At 43.7% G+C, this 17,551-nt stretch overlaps 1 protein-coding gene across 1 annotated transcript in view; it reads left to right on the top strand.

The window, feature by feature from the left end:
• Positions 1-2,857: 2,857 nt before the first annotated feature.
• The window catches only part of PRIMA1 (proline rich membrane anchor 1), a gene marked incomplete at both ends in the record, with an annotated part of 42,747 nt that continues 28,053 nt past the window's right edge, over positions 2,858-17,551 (top strand). The window contains 2 exons of the mRNA XM_079537399.1: positions 2,858-2,950; positions 8,750-8,900. Of these exons, the coding sequence (XP_079393525.1) occupies positions 2,858-2,950; positions 8,750-8,900 (244 nt within the window). The remainder of the gene's footprint in view (positions 2,951-8,749; positions 8,901-17,551) is intronic.

The raw sequence follows: 17,551 nt of genomic DNA, 5'->3' as shown, positions 1-17,551 counted from the left end.
CAAAGCATAATGGCAATCATAGTGCCAACTGTTAATGTTTTCCTGAATTTTTTGAGAGATTGCTTGAATCTGTCTGTATGGTCTTTTTTCCTGAAAACAAAATAATATATTTCAAACAGCTGAAATCTGCATTTTGAGCCATGACTCTTGTAAGGTACTTTTCATCTCTCAGACCTGTGCTGATCCCACCAGCAAAGACCTGGCCTTGTTCTTGGTTTCTGTGCTCTGCACATCCCATTCCTGGCTTAGCCAGCAAACGCACCACTGCCTCCATCCAGCTGGATTTGGACATGCTGCTAAGGCAGACAGGGAACCTGGTGTAGATAATGCTAAAAATGTGTTCAAGGTATCAGCAGTCATGGCTAGCAGTAGGATCACAACTCAAGAAATGCAGGTTTTGGCTCTGAGTTTGTACCCACAGCCAATACCCATCTCCACACTAGAGCAGTGTGGCTGCTGCAGGCCAGTCACCATATTTTTCCTTGCACCACACCCAGTGACACAAAACACTTGTTTATTAAGGAAAACATATTTCAAGCCTGTTGTTGATCCAAAGCCTGCAGTCTTACAAGCACTATGTCATTTATATTCCTTCTAAGTGGGAAAAATTCCTGGATGGTATTTTTTCTCCATAGAAACTACAGAAAGGAACTAAATGAAATTAATAAAAAGCACTAGTACGAGTGAGCAAGAACAAGGCACATACTCAGCTCTTTCTTCAGGCATCCAGTCTAATGGGAAATATGCCATGTGGTGATTGCATGATGGGAGCCAAAGCTTGAACTTCACCTAAAGCAGACCAATAGTTCTGATTAAAGAGCTGTTAACTGCTAGCAGAAAGGGGAAAGATGCTGAGTGCCTGGGCCAGAAATTTTTGTGTGGGAACAACCTCTGTGGCAACATCCACTTCTGTGCAAATGAGGGCAGAGCACGGCCCCACGTCCTCAGTCCCCAGAGCTGTCTATGGGCAGAAGGAACACTTAGGGATGGGCACTTGGGCAATTGCTAATGGCAGGAAAATCCACAGTTCTCTGACATTAAGGCATTGTAAACACTGAAAGAAAAGAAATCTGTGTTGTGGTTTTTTTTGGCATACAACGCCTGAAGCCTTATCTCTCATTCTGTCAAGAACCAAGGAGTATGTATACAGATGATGCAATTTATTATGTTCTGTACTGTGACCAAGTGCTGAAATACCTTCAGGAAATCACCAGAAAGCCTGAAAAGCTTTGCTGCCTCTTGTGACTCCAGCTCAGTAAGACTATAATTGAATGAGCACAGTATATTAAGCACTCCATGTTACACAGTAGACTTACAGAAAAAGGATGCCATCTTTTTTCAGAATCATTACAGAAAACATATTTGCCGCACAGTTACTGCATGCACCCAATATCATGTCAGTCTGGCCATACTTGGCCCTTACAAACATATGAGAAGGGGATTTTCAAATAACTGGCCAGCCACGATGGACTGAGTTCAAGTCAGGTATCACTCTGTTGAATTTCATTGTGTTTTTGTCATTTGTAGGATGTTGCTGAGCCCTGGCATTGAAACCGGTGTCTTTTGGGATTGAAATGAATGGGGATTTGCTGGCATGGAGAGACTTTTACCCATATATTAGCATATTTTCATTCTTGCTTTACTGAGCAGATTTTAATGAAATAATTTATGAAACTCTGACCAGTGGGTGCAAGAAATAGAGGGGAAAAAATAAAGTCCAAATCCTAAAGCCCATTCATCTCCAAGTATGAAACATAAACCTTGAGCTCAACACTTTATTTGAGCCCACTTGTTTTAGCTCATAGCACCGAAAACAGGACTGTGCCACCAACCCAATAGCAGACACTTATGAACATCTTAGTGCACGCCAAGCCCAACCAGCTGCCACAACCATCAATCATTGAGGTTTTAATTGCTTCAGTGCAAGCAAAACCTTCTTCATCTTTGATTATGTGGCCTGCTTCCTCCCTGCAGAGCCATGATATCGGGGGGCTCCTTACCCACATCCTCACAAGTGCTGTTATTTCCGCGCGTTGCATTATCGGATAGAAACATCAGCACTGGAAAGAGTCCTCCTTGTGACATCCCACGGACACCAGGCTGGGGACACCAAGCTGACAACAGGACAATCCCTAGCATCGCTCTAGGACAATATAGAAATAAAATGAGAAATAAAGAAAAAAAGAAAAGAAAAAAAAAAGATAATTATTTAAATTTTTTTATTAAAAGAAAGAGAGAGGAAAATAAATAGATTAAAAAACCCCACCACACACGGGTGCAGATGGGTCTGTGGCAGCCCGCGTGCATCCGCTCGCAGACCCGCGGAGCCGCGCGGAGCGGAGCCCGGCCGCCGACGGGAGGAGCGCTGGCGCGGAACAGCGCGGCAGGCGCCGGGCGCACAGGGACCGTTCCGTGGGATTGAAAAATCGCTGCAGCAGCAGCGCCGTCGGGCAGGGGGTCGGTGCCATCCCCGCGCCGCGCCGCTCCCCCGCCTCTCTCCGCCGTCTCCGGCCCCTCCGTCCTGCAAACTTTTTCCTCCCAAGCGGCGGCCACGGAGCGCCCCGGTGGGGGGAGCGGAGGGGGCGGGCACGGAACGGCGGGCGGGGCGGGCGGAGGCCGGGGGGAGCCGCGTCTGGCAGGGCGCCGGGCTTTCCCGACCACCCCTTCCTCTCCCCACCCGCCCACCTCCTGCCTCCCTCCCTCCTTTCCTCCCTCCCTCTTTCCCTCCCTCTCCTCCAGAATTAAAGTTGGGACAGTCGCGCTCCGGGGATGGGTGCGAGCCAACGCCTGTGCCGCCGGCTCGCTCTGCTCCGTCCCCAGAACGCCCGGAGCCCGCGCCTCCGCCCGCCCAGGAGGGATGCTGCTCCGGGAGCTGCTGGGACTGCTCCGCTGCTGCTGGCCCTCCCTGCTGCTGCACTGTGCCCTCCACCCGCTCTGGGGCTCCGTCCAGGTAGGGCCTCGCTCAGGGGGCCGGGTGCGGTGGGCAGAGTTCCGGGCGGCGCCGCGGAGGCTGCGGGCGACGGTCCCCGGGCTGGGGAATCCGCGGCTCTGCTGGGCACGGCACGGCTCGGGCTGCGGGACCGAGCGGGTGAGGGAGCTGCTGGGCCCGCCTCGAGCCCCGGGAGCGCCCAACTTGCTGCGGCCGGAGCGAGGCGGAGAGGAGTTTCTTGAGCGAGAGCGTTTCGGTGGCGACATGCACGGAAGATGCGGTGCTCCGGCGGGCTTATTTTTGGGAGTGTTCCGCCGTGACATTTTGGTGTTGGTAGCGATCTGAAGGCTGTTTGCTTAAACCTCAAAACGGGGTTTTCCAACTCCTCGCCGCGTGTCGGTGGGTGACCTTGGTGGTGGTGTGGGGTGAGCTGGAAGGTGCCCAATGAACAGGAGTGTGTCGGGAGGGAGAGTGCCCGTCCAGCTTGGGGAGGGGAGCAGCGGCACAGCTTGACTCAAATGCGTCACTTGGGTATTTTAAAGTTTATTTATAATATATGTCTTCAGCCGAGTGACTGATGAGGCAGCTGAGTGCTGTTCAAGAACAGCACAATTGCAGTTTCTTGGAGAAAACACGGTGGAGACTCCGCATCTTTCACTCCTTGTTCTAAACTTAGTGACTCCCAAGAGATTAAACAGAGATATTTCAGCATCTCGTGTCTGCCTGTGAGTGACAAAGAAGATCAGTGCATCTTACAGATTAAAATGAGCAGAAACAATGGCAAAAACAACATCTTTCAAACTAATTCCTTCATCATAAAAATCTCAGCCAGCACTACCCTGCTGCTGTCCTGCTCAGGTGTGTAGATGCTGGCTGTAAGGCAAAGCTGTAGGGAAATGCAATTGTGCAAGAAAAGATTGCCTCCCAAAATCCCTCTCCTGTAATCAGTCTATCAGTCAAGCAGACAAAAAATAAATAAATAAAATATCTTGCATAAACATCTTAATGGTAAACTGCTTAAGTGACCTAGGACAATCTTTCAATAGTAGTTACATTTATAACAATTGAAACAGTCTCTGAGAACTGCAAAAACCAAGGGCTCCAGACTTCCCTTGCAAAGCTTTGTTGTTACATTCTTCATCTATGTTTGTGCTATTGCCTGCTGCTCTGTGTAAGGGCAGTCAATAATACTTTTGCTTTTTGCCCAAATGCACATGCAACCCAGGACACTCTGGCAGGTACCAGAGGGAAGGATGGTGCAGAATGCTCACCAATGCGCCAACATGCTGGGATTGGAGCTCACTCCTCTTTGAATCTCTCCCATGGCTTCCTTCTCCATGTCGAGTTGTAACCATTGCTCATATCATCAAAGTCTTCCTCTGAGGATGACTGACCCAGGGGTCCCATTGTATCCCTACTCTATCTACAGCAGCCATTGCAGTTTCTCACTTCTCCCAGCCCTTCTCTACCTATTAGCCGTGCTCTGACCTGTGTGTGGCATGGCCTCCTTCACCACATCTTGGTGCTGCTTCCTTGAGCCTTGCCTTGAGGCACTTAATGGAATCAGTCAGATACAAATCAGAGGAGCAGCATTATTCAAATACTTATGTATGCATATATATGTTTTTCTTAGCCTAATAGCCAACACAACAGGAAAGAAGGCATGATTCTGTCTGAAGTTTTTGACATAATTTAAAAAGTGTATCAGTATGTGCAGTGATAAATGGTAGTGTCACGTCTTTTCTGGTTTTATAAACATAGATTTGGATTAACTGTGATGTGAATTATGCAGAGCCGCTGTGGGATTTACATGGAGTTGTTGAGATCTCATCTCTGTAGACTGGTTCCAAGAGGCAAAGCTCTCACCAACTCAGCAGGATCTTAGTGGTCTCAGTGGCACTTCTCTTATCAAGCTTTCCTCCCTTTGCCTGGTTTGCAGTCACCAGAGGGCCATGGTCAGGAGACTGTACCGATCCACTCTTTCCATCCCACTCTAGAGCATGTCCATGGACTGCTGCAGCCCTGCAGGACTCTACTGGAGTACTGAGCTCCTCTGGCCACACAGATTGGTTTTCCCATCCTGCACAAAGCAGAACCGGGCCTACTGCTTCTGCAGAAAGTCTTGGATTAAGCAGAAATGTGACAGATATGGACCTTTACTGAGAAACTTCAAAAAGAAACCAATGTTTTCCACTTTTTGCTTGCTTTTCCCTGGGCATTTGTGGATCAGATTTTCATTGCCATGAATATTTAAAAACATTTGCCTTTTTGCAAAGCATATTCATATCAAAGGTATACAAGCTCTCTCCTTATTTTCAGAGCAGGAAAAAAAATTGTACCCCCTTGAAGGCCAGGCAGCACATGCACCCAAGCTGACAAATGGCCAGACAAGCAGCCAGGTGCCAAGGAGACATGTCCATAGTGCTTATAGCACTCCAGCACCAGGGCTGGAGAGCGTGGCAAGAGAGCAGGGAGTGTGCCCAGGGTCCAGAACCAACCCCTCTTCAGGGCTCTGAGTGGGCACTTATTAGCAGGGCAGGCCAGAGTGGGATGGGGTTCTCTCAGCAGATCTGTTTTTCTCCTGCCAGCTCCTGTAAAAGCAGCTTACCTTGAATTACAGACAAAAAGAAATGGAGTAATTTATTTCATCGTCCTCCAGGAGGATGGAATTTTTCCCCAAAGTATATTTCCCAGTGATTTGTTCTGCTTATGTTTACAAGATATAAGTAATATTCTTCATTCCTTTCATAAGAAGGCTAATAGACATCAATACCATGGGTTGTTTTTTTTCTTGAAAACAAGCCAAATGTCTTCTTTTTTTTCCTCAAATCTATCTTGCTACCATTAGTTAATCTTCTTGCAGCAATCCTTGACCATTTCTCTGCTCCTCAAGGCTACAGCCTCAATTTATATCTTTCCTTTTCCTGATGGATTTCAGCTAACTTACAATATCCTTGTTCTTTACCAACCCTTGGAGGCAAAATCTATGTTCCTGTAGATATCTTCTGTCAACTGGACATTGTATCAAGTGAAAAGAGAAGAGAACCAAATAAGTGTCAAAACCAACGCTCTCAAAATTCAGTTCTTTCCCAAGCATTCAGAATCACTGTGAGGAATCTCAGTATATGATTCAGAGTGAGATATGTGGATATTTCTTTTTTTCAGAAATGTTATCAGAAAAGTATACAGAGAGCAGTTGGACATGCATAGGGTTAATCTTGTCTGCAAAGTAATTGAGAAAAATACACACTAGTTTCTGAGGACACTCTATTATCAGTCTAAGGTAGAAAAGCCTCCAGGGATTTAAAAGCAATCAATAGTCTAAAAAAAGATCGAGCAAGTCTTTTGGTTCTGGTTGATATTAAAGTTAGAGCAATAATTCAGTGTATCATACCACACCAGCACTATGTTCAGACTCATATACACAAAGCTACTTCTGGTCTGCGTATGAGGTTGGCTCCAAGATTGCTGAATGGTATTCTACCCTGGCTCTGTTTTCTCCCACTTTACTGGCTCCCGCAAGACTGCAGGGAGCCATAGGGTTTATCAATCAGAGAATTAAGAAGGGAGTGATCATTAAAGCTGGGGGTTGATATTGCTGCCTGATCAGCAGTTGATGCTGGCAGAGTAATGCTGCCCCACCTGCTGTGTGAGTGGTGCAGGTGCTGCCCCATGGGTCCCACCTCAGAGTGCCCCGTTTGCCTTTCTTCTGGGTGAGCTGCTGGCACCCTGGCCCAGTGCACAGACAGCCCCATGGGAGCCAAAGTGGTACAGAGGGAATATTCTGCTGCCTGTGATCACTTATGATGTTAAAAATAAATGCACCTACTTAGCAGACAGATTTATTACCAGCTCTGAGGGATTATGAAGCCAAGTCACTTTGATTCATTAGAGTGTTCAGAGAGTTTGTGTAAGTTCCTAGAAGCTGTCTGGGATGGTCTCTAACCAGCCTCGTACTGTTACCTGGCTGTGAAGGGAAAGTTGGAAAGCACTCGTGCTGAATTTGTCTCTCCCTATGTTTGGTAATAGATGTTGACGTGCTGTTTAAACAACTGATCCTCCTGACTTGTGCCTCAGCTACGCATAGCTCTTTCTATTCTTTTCTTCCCTCTCTGTAACATTTAATCAACAAAGACCTACCTCTATTTCCCCGAGGCCAGAGCAATGCATCTTTCTGCATTTAGAAACCTCCTACACATGTGAACATGTCCTTGGTGCAGTGATGTTGTTTTAATTGCCCATCTCTCTTTTTTTTTTTTTCCAGAAATACATGCAGGGCCTGTGTGCTTCCTGCAGTGGAGAGTAGATGGGCTCTGTCCCAAAGCTGTCTGAGAAAGGGAGGCGAAGCCTGGGTGGGAGGGAGTAGAAGGCAAGCTGGGGAGGGAAGGGGGGTTGGAAGGAGATAATTGCTAAAGGTCCCTTCCAACCCAAATTGTTATGTGGTTCTGTGAGCCCCAAGTGACCGTGGAGACAGGCAACAGGGCAGAAGGGGCTATCTGAAACAGGCCAGAGAGGCTGGAGTGAGACATTCCCTGCATGATGACCATCATGCCATGGAAGAGAGCTGAGTAAGGAGGATGATATTAGGGAAAAACTATTAGGATTATAACCCTCCCAAGACCGAGTTTACAAGGCAACAGCTGAATGTTCCTGTGATTTTCTTTAGCTTCAGTGAGTATCCCATATTTCAGGTTGCCCAAGGAGATTGTGGATTCCTCATCCCTAGAGGCATTCAAGACCAGGCTGGATGTAGCTCTGGACAGCCTGGTCTTCTGGTTGGTGACCTTGCACATAGCAGGGGGGGTTGAAACTTGATGATCATTGTGGTCCTTTTTTACTCAGTCCATTCTATGATTCTATGATTTTCCATTTCAGATCGAAGCCTTTCAAAAAAAGGTTAACTTAGAGACCACTGAGGGCTTTCCCCCAGAGTCTTAGCCTCCTCCAGTATTGCACAGATTCCCTTTTCATTATGAACATACTCCTTTTCATTAACATTACATTAGGAATTTTACAGTTACTGAATATCTTTATTTACATGTTCCTAGACATATAAATATTATTTCTGGTAAGAAAAATATGTATTAACATGTTCTTTGTCATGACTAGATTACAGTGCTGAATGTATGCATTCTGGCTAAATCATTGGCCAGTGCCAAGCCATGCCTACATGCCTTCAGCAGTGGTTACACTTGAGTTCTGCAGCGTCTCCTCTTCAGCTTCATTGATCACCAGCAGGAAGCTGCAAGGCACAGGCTGGGGCATTTCCATTTTGACCAGGTCTTCTATGCAGTCTGCAGATGAGTAGGTAGGGCTGTACCTCACCATGGTGGGAAGTGAAACGTGTCTCCAAACATGAAAGGGAAGCTGGCAAAACAGGAGAGATCTCTGGCTCTTGGTTCTGCCATGAGGAAAATGAGAATAATCCTTATCCTAAATGTCTTGCAATTTTTATTAGCTCTCTTTGGCTTGCAGCAACAACCCTGTGAATAATGCATGCTATTAGACGGCTTTCCTAAGGAAAGAAGGCTTACGCAACCACATTGTCTGCCACTACCCGCCTGCACTCTACCCCATAATAATGCAGAAACCAGCCAGCCACAGTCAGAAGTATCTTGAAGATACTATGTTAAGTAGAACATAAAGCTGAGACATCATAAGAAAGCGACCTTGTTTCCTCAGTGACGAACAGCAGTGGCAAGAGCTCAGTTCTCTCCAGGGGCTGAGGTGCCCATTGGGAACTCAAGTTCAAGCAGCATGCTCATGGAAAATCAGTTTTCCCTTTTTCTACTGCTCGTGCCATGACTTGTTTCTCCACAGATCACTCAGGGTGAACCCCAGAAGTCATGCTCCAAGCCTGTAGCAGATGAAATCCCGGAGAGCTGCCAGCAGATCTGCCAATGCAGGCCTCCACCACCGCCACCACCACCTCCTCCGCCCCCGCCGCCCCCCAGGCTGCTGGTGGTGCCAGGTAAGTGGGCAGAGGGACAGGGATGCCTGGGCAGATGGGAGAGGGAAGAATGTGGAAGAGGGCACAGCGAGCCCATCCGTCGTTTTCCACTTAGCAAATGCATGAAAAAATGTTCTCAGTGGAGATGGAGATGTGGTTGCTGATCAATGAATGATACTTGGCTTTTAGAGGAAAGCCAGAGAAATTCCCTCCTTTTATTGTATTATATATGATTCCCTGGCTTTAAATGGTTCACTAATGTCCTAGCCCTGACAAATTCTTTCCTATGCAGACTAAGCACTGTACTTCTCCTGGATTTACATCACCTCATGTTTCACCACATATGCAGCCTGGAGGTCCGAGACCCATTAATTTACAAACAGGCAAAAATTCCAACATACTGTCCACCAATTTGGGTGGAAAGGGTGGCATGCACAAGTTCCCAAGCAGTGAGCTGACCCTCTGGCACTGCCTGTGTTGACTCAGTGCCAGGGCATGGTCTGAGCCCTGCGCAGACACCTTTAGGTGCTTGCTATGTCAGCAGAACTCCTTAGCACTGTGATATTTTTGCATATTTGTCTCTCCCTGAAAGGCTGTCTATTAATTCTTCTCCCCGCTTAGATAAAGTCCCTTGGGAACAGTGTTGCAAAGTATATCTATTATCCTTCTCAGCACTTCCCCTGAGGGAAAAGAAATCATTAGCAGCATCATTTGACTGTTTGTCTCTATCATCTCCATCCTCAGATGTGTGCAAGACATGAGGAAGGCTCGCACATAGTTTTCAGCCTGGCAGAGAACAGGCAGAATTTTGCAGTTTTCTGCCAGCAGCAAGCTTCGTATCTGTGCCAGGCTGCAGAAATGTAAGGCGAAGGCAGAAAAAAAGCAGTAATTTGAAACATTTGGGAAAGGAAAAACAAAGACAGCTTGAAAAGCAGAGATGAATGTTTTCAATAGCAGGAGAAATCTCCTTCAGTTTACAGAAAAAAATGTTGTGGACAGTAATAGTGAAAATTGCCTTTGTCTTATAGTCAGAAAATAATGTGTTTTATCACTGTTTTCTTGCACCTGGGCTACTCATTGCCCCGAGGACACCACTCTTACCCATATGCAGATCAGTGTCAGCATTGGTCCTGGGCACAGTGCTCAGTGGGAGGAGGTCTCTGCTCTGCTCTGCCTGGGAGGTAGCTGCTTTGCATGTATAGGAACTATCTGCTGTGAGTGGGAAGGAAATCATCCCAGAAAAAAAATCAGTCTGTCACATGCTGTAAAAAGAGGAAACAGAAAATCAAACGGGCCTGCGACTGGGATAGCCTCATGCTTACTCAGGCTGGATTGCCAGGTGCTAGCCCAGCTCTAAAAATGAGCTATATAAATCCAGATGACTAATATTTAAACAAGCTCTTTCATTTCAAATGCAATAAAAAAAAAGATAATGCATTCCTTTCACCAGTGAGCTTCAGAATAGCAATCAAGTGCCTCATCTTGAAAGAGGCTTTAATTGTTATCGGCTGTCTAGGCGCTGTGATTTAGCTCATGTGTACAGCAAATCCCATTCTTGTGAGGATGAGTGAGCCTTGTGGTTAAATATTGATGTTATGGACACCACTTTTAAGCAGCATTCAGATAAAGCAGTAAAGGGACAAGACAAACCATTAAGTACTTGATGCTAGGTTTGCACTCTGCATTCTTTTAGTAATTCAGGTATTGAAAAGGCCTCAGAAAGATGAAGCAGTGGCCCAGGAGCCACAAGTCTGTTACTTTGTAAAAGTACGTCTGCACCCTGAGGTAGTTTGAGAAGATGCTGCCATTGCCCTTAGAGCTTTGTCAGCCACAAAAGGCTGCAGTATCCTAGGCACAGCCCTTAGCTGCTATTTTTTTCAATTTCACTGAAAGTTGTTGGAGGTTTATATCATCTCTACATGTCGAGGTGTGAGTCTAATGGTGAAAGCCAGTAAGTATGTATCTCTCACCCGTCCCCTTACTGCACACATTGACAGCCATCTCTGCTTGTTCTGGCTGGTCTCCACCTGTTGCGGTGAAAAGCACAGAGCACTCTTTCTGTGTTCTCCATCAATCCCACTTCAGCAAACACTACTGAGATGTGCAGGACAACACTGTATGTGAGCAGCTGAATCCATCCCTGACAGGATTTTGCTGCGCTTGAGAAAAAATCAGGACTTTGGGGAACAACTACATTGCATTTAGTATCTTTTTAGACATTTCAATATTGACTGGTCCATCCAGTGACAAGTTATCCACTCTACCTCCTCCAGATATATTTATACAAAATTCGTTAAATATTATGAATTCCAGAATTCATGTATAGTTGCTGATAAATTCTGTGTTTATTCTGATGTATAGTAAGCTAATTCCTTCCACAGAAAATAAACAGAATCAGATGTAACTCAGCAGTCAGTCTAAATAAATGAGAAGTGGCAGAAACATCAGCTTACTTGTATGAAATGTATGAGTTGTGTTTCGTTGCGCTCTGAGGAGACATATCACTCATGTAGCAATATGAGTATGGGAAATTAAATTAGATCATTTGGTCCATATATTTCCCAGCACGCATAACTGAATTACAGACTGGTGAATTCAGATAATGACTCTGCCACCCAGACTGCAGGTCCCAGGAAAGAAAACACAAACTGTTTTTGTCTTCTCTCAACCTCAATCAGGGGCTTCCTTTTCCTATGTTTCTAACTGCTTCATACAAGCCACTGACATCTCTGATGTCCCTTCCAAACCCTGTTCTTGCTTTCACTGTACCTGCACTGCAGCTCCCATGGGACATTCCCCATGCCCTGCAGCAGCTTATCCATGTTAAGCAAAGGAATCCTGGTCTGCTGCAGTGAATACTTCTGCTTTATAGTACTTAACTGAAGGCTGAGATTGGCCACACTTGTCTCTGTGGATGCTGGTTCTTTCACTACCACTAGGCTGGGGTTTGGTATCTCTTTCCATATACTGGGACACATGGGTCTTCACCACGAGTCTTTAACTTTTGAGTTTCCTATGTTTCATCCCATGTGCTGTTTATTGTGTCCCACTGAGATACTACTGCTTTGTTCAGTATATACAAGTGTTTCTTCCTGAGAGTTTTCAAGCTGAGGAGCCCTAGCCTGTATTAGAAGTAGCTAGGATGCTGGAGGCTTTGCGAAAAAAGTGAGGACTATTGGAGAGTTGAGCCAATTACAGTTCCTCCAAGCAATGTGACATCCTTATGTTTCTGCAGTCTTTCTCCTTATGCAAGCAGCAGCCTGCTCTTTAACCCATACCCAAGTGAAGGAAAAGCTCATGTGGCTGTGAGGAGCCTAAGGACAACCAAGATTCTCAGAACCTGGCTTTTAATTAACTGTTTCTTATTTCTCCTCATCTGCTTTCTTCCTGGTTCCTGGCTTTCAGCCAAGGCTAAGGCGAGGTGGATGGAGTACTTGTTTAGGCAGAATTTCTAACCCAGCTTCACAGACCCATGAGATGAAGCTAGTTCAAATGAAGTTGACCCTTCAAAATCTAAAACACTGCAGATGTCAACCTTTAAATACTTTGTGAGCATGCGGGATTCTCCAGGGCCACTGCAAAGAAGAAAGGACTTCATTTGAAAGTAGAAGCCAGACTTTCAAAGGAAGAGAGGATTGACGGTAGACATCCAAGTAGAGACAAATTCTGCAGTCGGTATAAGTTTTAGACTGTGTAAGTTTTGAGGAAAGAAACATTTCAGAAGTGATTTGTTAAAAATGAACCAAGGAAGGAAAAGAAGTTCAGCACAAACACCACACTTGTTGGTTGGCAACATTTGCTGTGTCTGCCCATCTCCTTCTCTGGGTGGAGGCATCCGTGGTACTGCCATCTCCTCCTTGGGTGATAGGAATACCAGACCAAATATTGCTGCAGTTGAAATTTAGTGGAGGAAATGTGAGTAGAACTAGCACAACCAAATCTGGATATGAACCAGCCTTTGACTCGCTGGACGTACAAATACATACACAGATCCTGAACTCAGTGAAAGTCCTAAGCTCTCAATTGAGATAAAGCATGATCAAGCTGCACTGCAAAGCCAAAGTGAATTATATCATTGCAGAGGACTCTAATCTCCAGGCTGTAACTGTACAATTTAGTTTTTCAAGGTGAGATATTTCATCTTGAAGATAATGCATCTAATTAATTAATTATTTGGACTGTTAAAAATGCCAAAACAAAAATGACCAACTGTAGTCAGAAAGCAACCTTTTGGCAACTATACAAGCAGAAATGTATAGCTTAATTTCAAAAAATGTGCAGTGTCCCTTCAGGGCAAGTAGGAAAGCCAAAGACATTTGGATCTTTAAGGGACAGATGATCGCAATGTGTGTAATGGGGAGAAATCTGGAGGACAGGAACGCTCTGGAACTTCTCAAACTTTGAGTAGGTTTTAAAGCAACTAGTCTTAAAAGATTTCACTTGCTGACCACTAGCAACGTGGCCTTTCACAGCAGGAACTTCTTATAAAAATGAAAATCATATGCTACTGGGACATAATAAATGGAATAAGAAATGGCTTTACCTTAGGCTTTTCTATGATCTAAGATTCTAAATTTTGGTGATGGAATGGGCAGAGTGGCCCACTGTGGGTCAAAAAAATGACTTTAAACCTCAAACTAAGCACTCTCTTCAAATGAATGTTCAAAAAGGGTAGCATAGTCCTGGTTCTCACTACATTGCTTCTTATACTACATGAGCAGACACAGACAGGGTTGCCTATGCAATGCTGAAATGACCTCTCGCTTTGTCAGACATCTGTGATTGTCCTCCAGGAGTTGAGGGGAAGTCATGATTGCAAAAGCTTCATTGAAATCCTTCTGGAGGCCATGTCATGGCTTAAAACATGAGGTGCCAAAGAATTTGCTCAGGTATTTGGGTGCAACTCTTGCATCCCAGAGAGCTCTGACTTGAGGTTTCCTTCTGTGTAAGCCTTTTGTCTCAGGAGTGCTTTGCACTTTTGCGGAGAGCAGCTGTAAATATAATTGTGGCCAAAGAAATTTGTTTTCCTTACAGGAGAAAGATGCTTTCTTCTATAATTCATACAACATATGTATTAGCAAAACTGAGCAATAATGGAAGAAAACTACAGTAACACCAAAAGTAGAGAGGTGCACAGACTCCTACATCAAAAAAATTGAAGCAATGATAGCTACTATGAGAGAACATTCTTCTAGTATAATTGGTCTAGATTGTGATTTTAAAATGCAAGCAGGATGCTGAAACAGGAAAGCCCTTTCAGTTTTGGTAACACAGCTGTTACACTGTGAATTACACTCCTGTGTGAGAGCTTTGCTTATAATTTACAGTGCAAAACCAAATTCAATTCTTGTCTTCTCCCAGATACACTTTCAGTTTTCTGAAGGGTTGTGATTCTAAGAACTTGCGGTAGGATTTTGAGGCTTTCAAATCTAGATTGACATCCAGTCATGCAACCTGAAGACACAGATGATGGCACATGTCAATTCAAGTCCAGGTTCACATCATCTTGACTTCACATTGCAGACTCTGCCTTCCCAAGAAGTGCAAACAAGTGCAAGAAGCGAGAACAAAATGATTAAGCTACTAAGGTGGAATTTAGTAGAATTCACACACCTAAACCAGAAATGTTGAGGTTTAACACTGTAAGCAACTCAGTACCACATAGCTATTTGCTCACTCCCTGCTCCCAATGGGATGTGAGAGAGAACTGAGGGGAAAAGAAAGGAAAAAAAAAAACAATAGTAAAAATAATTATATTTATATACATATTTACAAAATAAGTCATGCACGATGCAGTTGCTTACCACTTGCTGACCAGTGCCAAGCCAGTTTGTCCCCTCAGTTTTATAGTTGATGCCATAAGGTATGAAATATTCCTTTGGCCAGTTTAGGTCAGCTATGCTAGTTCTGTCCTCTCCCAGATTCACGTCTTGCCCTCAGCCCCTTGCTGGCAGGACAGTATGAGAAGCCAAAATGTCCTTGGCTCTGTGCAGCACTGCTCAGCAACAACTAAAACATCAGTGTGTCATCAACCTTATTCTTTTCCCAAAACCAAAACATAATATCATACCACATACTGTGGAGAAAATCAACTCTGTCACAGCTGAAACCAGAACACCTGCTTAGCAGTGCAGGTATTGGTAATTAAAATACCGAAGACCCAAAGATTTCAGGATCGTGGTATCTTTTTGCCTGTAGCTCAGTTATTTCTAGTGTAAAAATAAAGATAAGAAAAAATAAATATAAAATAATAAAATAAAAGTCAGAAGTTGTATCTGAGTCAAAATGAGAAAAACTTTCAGGGTGAGCAAATTTCTTAAGCAGCACTGAAATATGATGTTTGAAATAGCATATATCCCAGATGCCCAGACTAAGTCTGAAGTGACTAGAAAGCAGGTAAGACTGGAAGAGTCATGCTAATAATTGATAGAATTCTGCTGTTAATTGTGTACATAACATCTCATATCGGGCTGTTGTAAACTCTCTGTATCTCTTTATAAAATACTGGTTGGATCACGCTGTTATTTCCAGCTTCCGTTGCCTTCCCAACTCAGAGTTTTTTCACCACAATAAATTCTGAAATGTTTTGTCAAGGCTAATTTTTATTTAGGCAAGTGATGAATCTTCCTGCTGCTCTGAGACCTTGCAGATTTGTTTTGAATTTTTCATGCAGTAATAAATCCATGTTATGGAAAAATCCACTCTCTCGAAAACGTACTCGTTCATACATCTTCCAGTATTTAAAACTAAAAGCTTCAGGCCAGATTTTGCAGTGCAGAAATCAGCAAGAGTTCTGTTATCTATAAGTTAGAAGCATTGTCTAATTTAGAAACAAGAAACAGTAGATATTAAACTCATTCTGCAGAAGAGCAATCCCTTCTGCTTTGAGATGTGTACTCCAAAAGCCTAATTTTATTTTATTTTTAAAGCAAAAGGACTTGGCAAAACTGAAGATGTTAATTCCTTGTGTGGATGGCAGCCCATTTGTACATGACTACCATTTCATTGATTAAGAAGATAACAAATCTTCAGTGAAGTTACTGATGAGTCAGAGGCTGTTGAGATACAAATAATTGTAAGTTCCCATGCCCGTGGCAGTCTGGAGTTGTACCTCATCTTGACAAGCCAGAAGTAAACTCTTAATTGGCACAAGCTGTGCTGGCAGCAAAGGCTAAGCAGCTGACCTTGGTAAAGCAGACCCACAGAAGAGTATGTTCTCATAATGTTTTCGTGCATTATCTTAGTTATCAATTTAGTAAATAAGTGTTGTGCTGCTTATTAAGTCACAACTTATGAATGATTTTTAAGTCAGGATAGCAGATCAAGAAAACAGTGGTCTAAATGTTTGAGTTCTTATCCCGAATCGAGTACATAGTGTCCATTAATGTAATAAAAATGTCAGTTGATAACTGATACCACTGCCAAAAATTATCATTAATGATTAGGAGATTGTTTAACACTCGCACTAATAAATCATGTTACATATAAATACTAGCAAATTGTGAATACCTAATTGTTATTAAAATGAATCATTTTTTCATTTTGAAGAATGCCTTTTAAACAGGGCTGATATTTCATCAGTTCACTATCCAAAAATATTTTAAGCAAAGGTTTGTTCTTTAGTGAATCAAATTGGACTTGTTGAAGGTAGCCAGTGGGACAAATTCTACTGAGTCATCACTGGACATTTTCACTTCCTTCTGGACGCAGGATATAATCTTATTTCACAGCCAGTGTCAGAGGAAGTTACTGTCAGTGTAGAAAAGGGGGGGTTTGGTTTAACCCTCAGTTTGATTTAGCAACCTGCAGGTGCTTTGTCTTCATTCTTCAGCACCAGCTGCCAAGTTCTACGTGCTTCATTTTGAAGTGATGGTCGGTAACATCTCTGCAAGAATTTGCCTGCTCATGCAGATCTAGATTTCTGTGTGAAGATAGAGGAAAGTGCAGGCAGTGACCAGTAACCAATTTGCTTGCATTTGTTACTGTGAGAAAGGCTGTGCCTTGTCTTTTGGCTCTCAGAGAGTTACAAATGTGCTCCATGTGGTCACAAAGGCCTTCCTGTTGGGCATTTGGCATGGTGAAAGGACCAATCTGTTAACAAGCTGTAAATGCAATTTTTACTATTTTGAATTTTACAGATACTGAGTGAGATGATAAATGGAATTTTATCTTACTAAGATTAAGCTTACTTCTGGTTTAGAAAGCACTTTTAGTTCCATTTTGCTCTGATCAAGTAATCAGTTTTAGCTATATTTCCCTTAAGTGAAACGCAAACACACTTTGGATAAGGAATCCAAGTGCACTAGGTGTGGAAATAACTGGTCTCCTCAAAGAAAAATGCTAGGTGATAATTGTAATTATCAATTACAATTTCAGTAATAACCGAGCCACTGAAGTGATAAAAGGAATTAACTGTTAAGTCTAATAGGAGGTCTACGCTTATATAAGTGGCGTACACAACAGAAGTATCTACTACATAGTCAACCAGCCATTCTCTTAAACTCAGACATATGACTTGCAATGTCTTTCATTTTAAAATGAACTCTTTAAAGCCATCTGTAGTCATAAATCTAAAGTGTACGTCAAGTATAGCCACTCTCCATATAGTGTCTGAACACCCTACACACAACCCATTAATTTTTTAGAGATAGATACAAACCAGTGCCTTAGAA

This window comes from Tetrao urogallus, assembly GCF_951394365.1.
Source record: "Tetrao urogallus genome assembly, chromosome: 6".
NCBI lineage: Eukaryota > Metazoa > Chordata > Aves > Galliformes > Phasianidae > Tetrao > Tetrao urogallus.
This window is presented reverse-complemented; position numbering and strand designations above follow the sequence as displayed.